Source organism: Cheilinus undulatus, linkage group 6 (assembly GCF_018320785.1).
Source record: "Cheilinus undulatus linkage group 6, ASM1832078v1, whole genome shotgun sequence".
NCBI classification, from domain to species: Eukaryota; Metazoa; Chordata; class Actinopteri; order Labriformes; family Labridae; genus Cheilinus; species Cheilinus undulatus.
Genome location: NC_054870.1, coordinates 12595985 through 12608178, shown reverse-complemented (window position 1 = coordinate 12608178; position 12194 = coordinate 12595985). Strand labels below are relative to the sequence as shown.

At 39.5% G+C, this 12194-nt stretch overlaps 1 protein-coding gene across 3 annotated transcripts in view; it reads right to left on the bottom strand.

The window, feature by feature from the left end:
• Positions 1-12194, bottom strand: part of LOC121511320 (regulator of microtubule dynamics protein 2) — an 83995-nt gene that overhangs the window by 65240 nt on the left and 6561 nt on the right. For all 3 annotated transcript variants that reach the window (XM_041789955.1, XM_041789953.1, XM_041789954.1), the window contains exon 2: positions 10304-10758. In XM_041789955.1, coding sequence (XP_041645889.1) covers positions 10304-10749 — 446 coding nt within the window. In that variant the 5' untranslated portion in view covers positions 10750-10758. The remainder of the gene's footprint in view (positions 1-10303; positions 10759-12194) is intronic.

Genomic DNA, 12194 nt, shown 5'->3' with positions numbered 1-12194 from the left:
CCAAGGAGGCACCTAAAAATTAGGGGAAGGGGTACAACTTCGAGATGGGACAGAACCATATATTGGTTCCATAGACCCCCAAATTAAAATGGGAAACTTCACTACAGAAAAAGCATCCTTGCGCCCACAAAAAAACGTGTGGGTCTCTATGTATGACTTTTTCACTCACTGGGTTGGGTTTTTTGTTTTCCTAATATTACTGGCTATAGGCATCATAACAGCTCATCCAGTCACTCCCATCAACAATGGATGAATGTGTTTCCTTAATAAGTCTCAAAAATCTCCTATTAGTTGGCTCTAGATAGATGATGTCTTTCTGAATGAGTGACCCACTTTCCAGTAGTACTTATTTATAAGTGAATTTAAATGATTTTTGATGGTTATTTTTGTATCATTGGCAATGATCCAAACACTCATCCCTAATAAAATCAACATTTCATTAATGCCAACTTGCAGAAACATGGAAAACCCATTGTGGGTGGTCAAAAGTAAACCTGATAGGGTGACGGAGGACATATCAGACAGTGTATCATGTCTGCTCTGTGAATACAGTATAGACTGTACGCCATTCAGCAAACATGTTTGTTTGTCTTCCATTGAATGTGAGGATATAGCTGTGAATGTCTCGGATATGGAAAGCTGCCGGCGGAGCAACACGTCCCATGACGTCACAGGGAAGTTATACTAAAGCTTTTAATCGCTACATAGACAATGAGCTCCCTTTTCTCTTTTCTAAACATTTCTGTGTGTTGATCAGACATGCCCGCCACTAAACAAAACTCCTTCTTAAATCTGCTTAAATCAACAACTATCCAATATCATAAATGCTATTTTTTTGGAAAAGGAAAAGAAGAAGTGGTAATGTCCTTAAGCTACAGCAACGTGATGTGAATAAAGTCAACGGGAACTGTTCAAGGAATTACAAGTTCCTACAAGACACTTTGAAATGAGGCCTCTGACAGCTTGGCACACAGACGGGGTGATTGATGGGTCTCCTTACCTGCACAGAGGTAGCTCTCAGGAAGCCTGTGTGACACATGACGAGGGGGAGAAATAAACAGCTGGAACTTTCAACCTCCTAGTCGCTGGGTTTAAAAATGGCCAAATTTTAATGACACAAGCTTGGCTTCATCTGAAATTATGCCATTTTTCTTGTGGTACCTGTGGAGAATTCTGCAGAATTTATAGCAGTTTGACTAGTCACAGTGCCAACACAGGTCACACTTGGACTGTTTCTGCAAACATACAGGACATAGAGGAGCGATTTAAAAGGGTGATAACTTTGGATCTTTAAATTATCAACTGCAGTCACTGAATGTTAACAATATTGCTTTATGAAAATCATTTAGCTTCAAAAGTCACATTTCATGATTTGTTTGTTGCCCAGCTCCATGCTAGGAGATATATTGCAGTTCCTGTTTGCCTCTTGTTGTGCCCTAGTTTGATACCTCTGCCCTACCAAAGCATAAGTCCTGGTAACTATGAAGTACTCCAAATAATGACCAAGAAGTGATGGGATGTTAAAGCAAAATATGATATAAAAAAATCTTTGAACCAAAATGTCTGCACACTTCCACTCTGCACCGAGCCATAACTGCACTAATCTTGCTAATCTTAAATGCATTCTTAAGGCTTTAGATTTCAACAAACATGCAGCAACTGTTACCCAACTCTGAATATCACGGCTCTTACGAGGCTCTTATGTGGAGATGTTGTTCTCCAAACAGTTCCAAACCAGCCGAGCAGACATGAAGAGCCCTTTAAATGGATGTGAGGATTAGGGGTGTAACCAGCTCCTCTGGGGGGAACGCTGCACATTCCCTGAGGGGCTGAAATTTCTTCACTACACCATTCCCACTAACCCCCACACCCTCTGCTCATACAAATAACAGAGCGGCAGGAAAGGCTCTTTAATTATGGGAGGTGTGTGCGTGATGTGATTTCTTTTAAAGCATAATAACCCAGGCTGTAATTAAAAGCATTTGATGCAGCCGACAACTGCCACTCAAAACCTGTGAACTGTACCTGCTAGAGGGCAGTCCTAAACTTCCATCTGTTCCTTCATATGATGGGGAGGGCAAAGGTAACACAGGAAGGGGTTAACCAGCCTGACTGATGTATCTGTTTACCAGCATAACAGATTTATAAACAGATGCTTGGTGTCCTGGTATGAGTTTTCTTATGTTCACTGATAAGAATGTACTTTTACAGAACATATGATGCAGAAAACAATGCTTGACGGGAGTTTAAAATGGTGTCACGTTATGATCTGTCCAGCAGAGGATGCTCCAACACTACAATTTACCATGTGCATGGTCTGCAGCACATGCAGCAGATGGTTTTTACTAAAGCCTTGAAAACAAACACAAAATTTTGTCTATGAAGCCCTTCCCACACAGGATTAGCATTACCTGTGGAACTCTGTTATTCGTGGTTAACAAAGAGGATGTCTGAATTTTTAATCCCTTATGAATTGATCATACCTGTAATTTGTTAAGTTAAAGAATCCAGGGGTAAATTACCCACCATATTAAAGCATGAAAAGAGGTTCTCTAATGATAGAAATCCAGTTCAAATCAGCCAAACACGCACATGCCTGCATACCTCTCTTCTCTCAATAACCTTGGCTGCAACAATTTATTTTACAGTTACTGATTTGATAAAATCCATCATGGTCAGTGGGGTCACCTGAGTCCAGTGAATGTGTCTCATTGACTGTAGGATAAAGACACAGGCGTCTGGAAGGTCCAGTTTCTGGTTAATCAGTATTCCTGGCTACCATTACATCATAAAGACAAAAGAACACTCCAAGCAACTCAGTCTCACTCGGTCACTGAAAAGAAAAAGTCAGGCAATGGATTCAAAAAAAATCCAAGGCACTGAACATTCCCTGGAGTTAAGTTAAATCCATCATCAAGAAATGGAAAGATTTACAGACGTTTTAAATCTGCCTATATGAGACCGTCCTCACAAACTGAATGACAGTGCAAGAAGGAGACTAGTGAGAGAGGCCACCAAGACACCTATGACAAGCTTCAGCAGCTGAGATGGTCTTACAACAACTATTACCCAGGTTCTTCACCGGTCAAAGTTTCATGAGAAAGTGACAAATAGAAAGCCACTGTTGAAGAAAACTCTGATTAAATCTCCTCTAGAGTTCTACAAAGCATGTGGGAGACTGCATGGTGAAGTGGAAATTTTTTTTTTTGGTCTGATGAGACAAAAATTATGCTTTTTGGCCATCAGACAAGATGCTATTTTTGGTGGATATCAAACACTGCACATCACCCCAAATACACCATCCCCACTGTGGAGCAGGGTGGGGGCAGCATCATGCTGTGGGAATGTTTCTCAGCAGCCAGCCCCAGAGGACAGTCTTATTCAGTCTGCTAGAAAACTTAAGCTTGGGAGAAGATTTATTTTCCAGTAAGACAATGACCTGAAGCACACAGCGAAAGCTACACAGAAATGGTTTAAAGACAACAAGGTGAATGTTCTGGAAGCCCAGATCTCAATTCAATAGAGAATTTGTTGCTGAACTAAAAAGGGGCTTTTCTTGCAAATTTTCCTGTGCAAGCTGACAGAGCTTGAGCAGATTTGCAAAGAAGAATGGAGTAAAAATGCAGTGTTCAGATGTGCAAGCCTAACTGAGACCTGTCCACACAGGCTCAGTGTTGTTATTGCAGCTAAAGGTGCATCTAATAAATATTGACTTGAAGGGAGTGAATATTTATGCAGGCACTAATTTTACCTCACATTTTTTTTTGTTTAATTGACGTTACTTTGTAGAACTCTGTTTTCACTTTCAAGAAGTTTTATTGTAATTTTAAAAAAGAGAAATTATATACAGTTGCTAGAAAAAGTATGTGAACCCTTTGAGATTTCTTGGATTTCTGCATAAATTGGTCATCAAATGTGTTCTGATCTTCATCAAAGTCACAACAATAGACAAATACAATCTGCTTAAACTAATACCATGCAAAAAATGATATTTTTTCATGTTTTTATTGAACAAACCATTTGAACATTCACAGTGCAGGGTGGAAAAAGTATGTGAACCCCTAGGCTAATGACTTCTCCAAGAGCTAATTGGAGCCAGGAGTCAGCCAACCTGGAGTCCAATCAATGTGATGAGATTGGATGTGTTGGTTAAAGCTGCCCTGCCCTATAAAAAACACACACCAGTGTTGAATTTGCTGTTCTCAAGAAGCATTGCCTGATGTGAACCATGCCTGGCACAAAAGAGCTCTCAGAAGACCTACGATCAAGAATTGTTGACTTGCATGAAGCTGGAAAGGGTTCCAAAAGTATCTCTAAAAGCCTTGATGTTCATGTGCCCACGGTAAGACAGACTGTCTACAAATGGAGAAAGTTCAGCACTGTTGCTACTCTCCCTAGGCGTGGTCATCCTGTAAAGATGACTGCAAGAGCACAGCGCAGAATGCTCAGTGAGGTGAAGAAGAATCCTAGAGTGTCAGCTAAAGACTTACAGAAGTCTCTGGCACATGCTAACATTTGTGTTGACAAATCTACAATAAGTAAAACATTAAACAAGAATGGAGTTCATGGGAGGACACCACAGAGGAAGCCACTGCTGTCCAAAAAAACCATTGCTGCACGTTTGAAGTTTACAAAAGAGCACCTGGATGTTCCACAGCACTACTGGCAAAATATTCTGTCCATAGATGAAACCAAAATTGAGTTGTTTGGAAGGAACACACAACGCTATGTGTGGAGAAAAAAAGGCACAGCACACCAACATCAAAACCTCATCCCAGATGTGAAATATGGTGGAGGGGCCATCATGGTTTGGGGCTGCTTTGCTGCCTCAGGGCCTGGACGGATTGCTGTCATTGATGGAAAAATGAATTCCCAATTTTATCAAGACATTTTGCAGGAAAACTTAAGACCATCTGTCCGCCAACTGAAGCTCAACAGAGGATGGGTGATGCAACAGGACAATGACCCAAAGCACAGAAGTACATCAACAACAGAATGGCTTCAACAGAAGAAAATATGCCTTCTGGAGTGGCCCAGTCAGAGTCCTGACCTCAACCTGATTGAGATGCTGTGGCATGACCTCAAGAGAGCGATGCACACCAGACATCTGAATAATATTACTGAACTGAAACAGTTTTGTAAAGAGGAATGGTCCAAAATTCCTCCTGACTGTTGTGCAGGTCTGATCTGCAACTACAGGAAATGTTTGGTTGAGGTTATTGCTGCCAAAGGAGGGTCAACCAGTTATTAGCCTAGGGGTTCACAGACTTTTCCACCCTGCACTGTGAATGTTTACATGTTTTGTCCAATAAAAACATGAAAACATATCATTTTTGCACAGTATTAGTTTAAGCAGACTGTGTTTGTCTATTGTTATGAATTAGATGAAGATCAGAACACATTTGATGACCAATTTATGCAGGAATCCAACAAATCTCAAAGGGTTCACATACTTTTTCTAGCGACTGTAGATCATGACTGATTCATCCAAGGGGATGTAAACTTTTTTATTGGCACTGTAAATGTGTTACATCTATTTTCAATACTCTTTAGCTGTATGTCCTATAATTTGGCCTAAATAAAAAAATGATGGTCCATCAGCTTTGCGAGGTAAGGTGAAAGAGATGGCTAGTACAGCTGAATGGAAAAAAGTTTTTTTCTTTTGCATTAAGAGAAAAAAGCAGAAATAACAACAAAGACTCAGATTAACAGCGCAAGTATAAGAAAATGCATTTAAAAAAGCACAAATGCCTGTTGGGAGTAAGTAAATCAGACTGGTTTATGCCTTGTCAACAGTTCATCTTCATTTTCCAGTGCTACTCAAAGCGTTGTTCATCTGATTAATGTCTCTTCAACGCAGCTCTACGTTTTCACATATATCTGACTTACATAAATTATGTTAAACGTTATATAACTGTTGCTGTATAAACATAAACAATGCAGGGGAAAAACAGGACCCAACCTCTGTAAGGAATGTGATTCTTAGAGGACACAGACAGTTAACATTTATTACCCAGGGTGCACTGAGTGTTCAGTTGGCCTACTTTTGCTTGTTGTAGTTGTGGAAATGGCTCGGAGGCAGTTGATTAATCATTGTGAGGACAGTAACAGAAGCAGGGAGGAGCCGTACACCTCTGATCTCTCTAAACACCTAAAAGTGTGTGGTTATGATTTGACAGAAGCTTGTCTCCTTGGCACTTCACAAAGTTCACTTCCTACAGAACCGATAAGAGGTCACGGCAGGTTAGAGACAACCAGAAAGGCCGTGCGAACATCTCTACCATCTCTGGTACAGTTTCCCAATCATGCATTCAGTCACTGGAAAGATGTGCTTGCCTGGCTGAACTGAAGTCTTTACTTAATCATCATTTTAAAATTTGAATGTTTATTTTATGAGGTGAAATTCAGAATGATAGTCTATTGAGAAGACACACATCTGTTGTTTATGTTATCTGGGGCTGGCACACGTTCAAGGCATTTGGCTGAGGTTGGAGGTGGATGACTGGGCATGTGCTGCTTGATTAGTCTGCTGTTCTGTGCAGCGCCTGAGGCTCATGTACATACTGTCATCAGTATAATTAAGCACAGAAAAGGAGCAGGCAAGTCTACCTGGTGGGGGGGGGGGCCACAAAATATCTGATCCACATTCTGATCAGCAGATAAGATGATAAAGTGGCGATTAACCTGACATCAATTCACAGTTTGCCACCTGTTAGGCTGAAAATGTGTCTACTGCAGAGTCTTTTATGATAGATTTTTTTAAAGAAAAGAGCTTGATAAGGTTAAAGTCTGCCACCTGAATGTGATCAACTTCACAGCAGAGGCAGCTATTTGAGATTTATTTATTTTTTTAAACCTGCTTTAAAACCCTCTGCTCAGCTGTGTCTGTGTCAGCTCCTGAGCAGCAGCTAAAGCGTTGTAAACAGTGGAGTCTGCTGGACAAAAGGTGTACTGATGACACCACCTCAAGAGCACAAGCAGCAGGGATGGATTCATAAAAGCAGCACATACTGTTAACATAAGATCAGTGAATATGCGATGGGCCAACCCTAAACACTGCATCCATATTTGAATATTTGACCAAAATTCAATGATAGAACTATATGAAACAAAAATAATTCTCCATATCCTCTTAATTTAATTTATGATTAATCTATGAATTTCAGCATTTTTTCTACCACTGATTTCTTGGTTTTAGTGTTGCATCAGTAACAAATTGATCCTGTCACTGAAAAGAGAACCTTCAGAACATGTCCTTATAAAAATAACAAAAGATGCATGACATCAGTATAGGACTTTTGACTCTGAACTTTGCTGTAGAAATAGGAAAGTCACTGAAAACATCTGTCTTTCTCATGTGATGTTCGGTTTGAACTTCAGCAGAGTATCTTTATCATGTCTAAATGCCTAATTTCATTGGTTACTGAGCATTATAGAATCACCAAATGATAAAAGTCAGAGGATTGGAGATGATAATACAGATCATTTATCTATATAAATCTATCTGGCTGTGGGATACTGACTGGACAAAACACAGATGAAGCAAGGATCCCACTTGATAACCCTGGTAAAGTGTTGACTTCTTGCTGCCCATCAGTTTGCACAGTTGACTTCTGGAGGCAAAAAGTAAGGATTTAACTGGGTTTAGGGACTTCTTCAGTGAGTGATTATCCTTTCTGTAGAGCACAAAAGTACTGTGTTTGCTTCTAATCTAAAAGAGATACTCAGACTATAATTTTAACATGGTATCTCTGTATGGGCCGTGGGATCTTGAGTGAAAGTGATATTTTTGTCCACACAAACATAAGTCTTGTTGAGACTCCTGTACTTTAGCACAAGTTGTGTGATTTATAAATAATTGCAGAGGACGCAACAACTTTAAAATACTGGCTATGGTCAAAGGTCCAAGTCTGCCATCTAAGATAAAGCTCTGGGTTATCAGTTAGCTAGGCACACAGTGTGAGTCTGGTTTAAACATTGTTTTTATTCAGTCTATCACAGAGTGGTGATTTATAAACCTGAATGCTACCAAGGGGCTCAAGGGGTCAAAAAATAAATAAATAAATAAATAAATAAATGAGTGGTTGATGAATCCAGATGCTATGGTACAATTAAGATGTCGAAATCCAATCATGCTTGGTGACATTTTATGACAATATTATGAAAGTTACCCCTAATAACCTGGGCACACACAATTTAAAGATAACTAGTTTACAACACAGGACCATCGCCCATGTATGATGCACTCACACTGAACAGTCTGACGGTCCAGCACAACCTGAACACTCAAGAGAGTGTAAGTGAGTTGGGATGGACTAAAAATAAAGTCAATTAAGATCCCTTTGAAAAGCCCACATGTTGAAGTCACATGTATTGTCTTGTTTTTATGCTTCAAAATAGCTATTACCAGTGACAAAACCGCTCTTGCCATGTCTCTCACACATAAACAGCATCATCAGTGAACACAACTCGCAGCAAAGTAATAACAAATATTCCACATCAGCTGGTAGGCCTGTTTCCTGCTTGTTTCTTACATTAAAAAGGCACTTGTTTCTGTCCTCTCAACCTCTGACCTCTTTTCTCTCATTTTCTCTATTCTTAACCCCCTCTTAATATGTTAAATACAAAATATGTATTGATGTGGCAGGATCCAAAAAAGTTTATGACATTTTTTAAAATATAGGTAAAATCTTGCAAGAAACTGCTAAAAATAGGCATTCCTTCTGTTGTCATGGTGATACATGATGCTGCCTGACACCTAACAAGAGAAAAAAATGCCCCAAAGCTGGGGATTCTGCTCATGACTATGCTCTTACTGTGGGAGTGTGTGCCGTTGTGTGAGCAAAATATCAAACATGCCCATGATTCAGCCAGCCAGTCAAAACCAGCTGTTTGGGCCGTGGCTGGTTGTCGTGCCCCCTGTACACTGCATGACAGATGATGTACGATCAGGCATTTTGATTCAAACCTATTCACGACTCACAATACATTCTCTATCTATTATAAGGGAGTGGTTATTTCAGGATCTATTCCAGTCTGCAGAAAGAAGCTACAAATTGAGATTTGACATTAAAACACACAATAAAAGGTGTGCAGCTTAATGTAGCTTTATTATACAATAACAATTTTCCTGTGGTTGTAATAAGGTAAATAAACAGAGGAAAACTTAAAACAAAAGTAGCATATATGTCACGTTTCACTTAATAATCAAAGCGTTGTTCATCTGATTTATGTCTCTTCAGTACACCGATAAAATGTGTAATACCGATAAAATGTGTGTGCTTAAGATGACCAATCATTTATCAAAAAAGGATGGTGATAAATCTACAGCACTGTTGACCAAGCTGTAGGGGTGCAGGTCTTTAAAATAAAGCAGGTGATAGATTTTGATAGTTTGTTCAGAGTGGGCTGCTTAATCATCAAAATGAGGCTAATTTTCCTGCACTCCTGGTATCTAGATTGAGCACCTTAAAAACTTGGGCAATAGTTTTATGGATATGAAGATTAAGTGAAGCTATAGCTACTGATTTGACTTGATTTTGCTAAACTTCAACATTTATGGGTGATTTTGAACTAATGTATCATACAGTATGCTCTACTCTAAGAATATCTTTTGGAAGAAAGTGAAAGCCAAACATATAACCAAGACACATCATGATGTTTTTTCCTTATGTTAAATGGGAGTTTAGTCTGCACAGATCATGGGCTGCATGGATAAATTGATGCTTTTCCTGGCTTCCACAGTGAGACAGCTGAGCTGTTTTGCATTCTTTCCATTGGCCAGAAGGGGGCAACTGCACTGACTGCAAAAGGAAATCCAGCTGCATTAAAGTCCAGGAGACTACCCTTCCTCTCACCAGATTGATTACTCCGTTAATATTTTACCAGTTAAGTTTATGGTCTTAATCATTACTTACGAGTACCTTTAATTCAGCATGATGCTCATTTTGTGAATTATTGTTCCATTTAGAGTTAAATACCTGATATTAAGGGGATGCTACATGTTGGTTACTACAGCTATGCTCTTATTGCATGTCAAAGACACTAGGACATAAACAAGGATTCAACTCCCTAATCAAGGTAGAGCTATTTTTAGCAGGTTGTTGTTATTTGTTACATTCCACTCCTCTCCTGCTTCATCCTCTTATAACAACAGGGTCACTTAAGAGTCCCAAAAAAACAAGATGGGGACAGACAAAATGCCAAACACAAGGCTTCCATCCCTTCACACATACACATCATGGAGAGAACTTCAAGACAAATTCACGTCCCATACATGACCCCAGTCCCATATAGTACTCACCCTCCTTCGCTCTCTGCCTCCTCGGAGCTCCGCCCCCCTGCTCTGGGCCCTGTGATGCTGCCTGCAGCCCTTTTCCTTCGTGTTGGTGTGGTCCTGTGGTGGGGGCTGGCTCGCCTCACTTCATCTCGCCCCCTCAGCTCTTCCCTTAAGTGGTCCTGTAGAGTTGGCAGAGCGTTCTTCAAAGACTTCATCTCCTCCTTCAGCTCAGACACACACTGTATCAGGGCCTCGAGGCGCTCCAGCACCTCGACTTGACCGCGGGGCATCCCTGGACCATCCACGAGCATGAGGCCGGTCCCCTGTTCATTATTGCTGTTGAGGTAGAAGCCTGGCCAGGAGCTTCTTCGTTTTGATCTTAAACCTCTGTAGCACACCACAGCAAGACCGATGCCAGCCACTCCAGCCAGAGCTCCCAGAACCAGCACCTTGCTGTCTGCCTGGGCCATCCTGCAGACCTGCAGAGAACACATCCACATACGTTATAAGCAGCTCTTTCAGAAAACTTCTTCTGATGTATAAATACATAAACATGGAAAATATCTGGCTATATTAACAAGTGTTTGTGTTATCAAAAGTCAGTGTATGGATTCTTGCATAACAATTACTCTAATTGAGAGACTGTGCCAACATAATCTCATAAAAGGCTGCAATTAATTTTGTTTTATGAAGCACTTAAAAGGTTTACAATAATGCCTGCAAAAGGGCCTTTAAGTTTACAACAGTGCCACTACTGCACTTTGTTGAAGTACCTTCAGTTCCAAAAAAAAGAAAACACTTTTATTCTTTAGAAAATATAAAGTTATTTTGTAAGTAGTACTGTAAAAATGTCAGTTTTTTTTTTTTTTTTGTTTAATAAAAACATCCTTCAAAACTTCATCATCACTATCCTCTGTAATTTCCCTGATAACCAAGCAAGCAGACTCATGATATCATTTATGTCTTATAATCCCAACCACAGTATTGTCCAGTATGATCTCATTCACACATTATTACTAAATCATGCAGCAATGATATAAACCCAAAGGCTTTTTTGCAGGCACTTTGGAAACCTTTCAAGTACTACTTAATACAAAATAATTGCAGCCTTTTATGTGGTTGTGTAATTGTACAGCCTGACATCAGGATTGCAGTTGCACTTAGATTAACTGTGCAGCACTGCTACTAAATCTTACACAGTGCACCTCTAAAAGAAAACACAGATTTTTAACACTCAACATTGGCTTAATGATCAATAGTGTCAAAAAGTACCAAACCTACTAGAGCACATGGATCCTCTGTCAAATTTTTACCAAAAGCTGCAGCCAGAGGAGAGTTACTTAACCATTCAAAACACACATAAATCTCTGAAAATAATGTGTTTTTATGCAATTTTGACAGTTTTAGGATTTTTCTTGAAATGTTGGTAATTAAATACAAGAAATAAACCAACAATTTAGCTGTCTTAGTATAAAAGTACCTTTCAATGTTGTTCAATTTTTGTTGTAATAATTGTACCAAAGTTAAAACTCTAGTATCGTGACAATCCAAATATGAAACAAGCCACTGAGACATGTGAGTTCTGTTATTGTAGGGCATTATTCATTTATCCATGTTGGGATACCCAGCTCCCTTTGAAGGTTGAAATGTCACATTTAAAAAACATTATCATAAATGTGCAGCAGATTTTTCCATAAAAGATACATAAAACCAGCATTAAGCCAAAGGTGGAAAGAGTACAGGACTATTGTATTGATTATTGTACTTACTAAAAATGTAGTGACGTACAGTATTTCCTCTGTAATGTACTAAAGTAAAAGTAAAATTACTGATTTTGAAAACTACTACAAAGTAGGGATGCTCGCTATAATCTGCATGATATTGGTATCAGCAGATATTAGTTTAAAAAGAATCA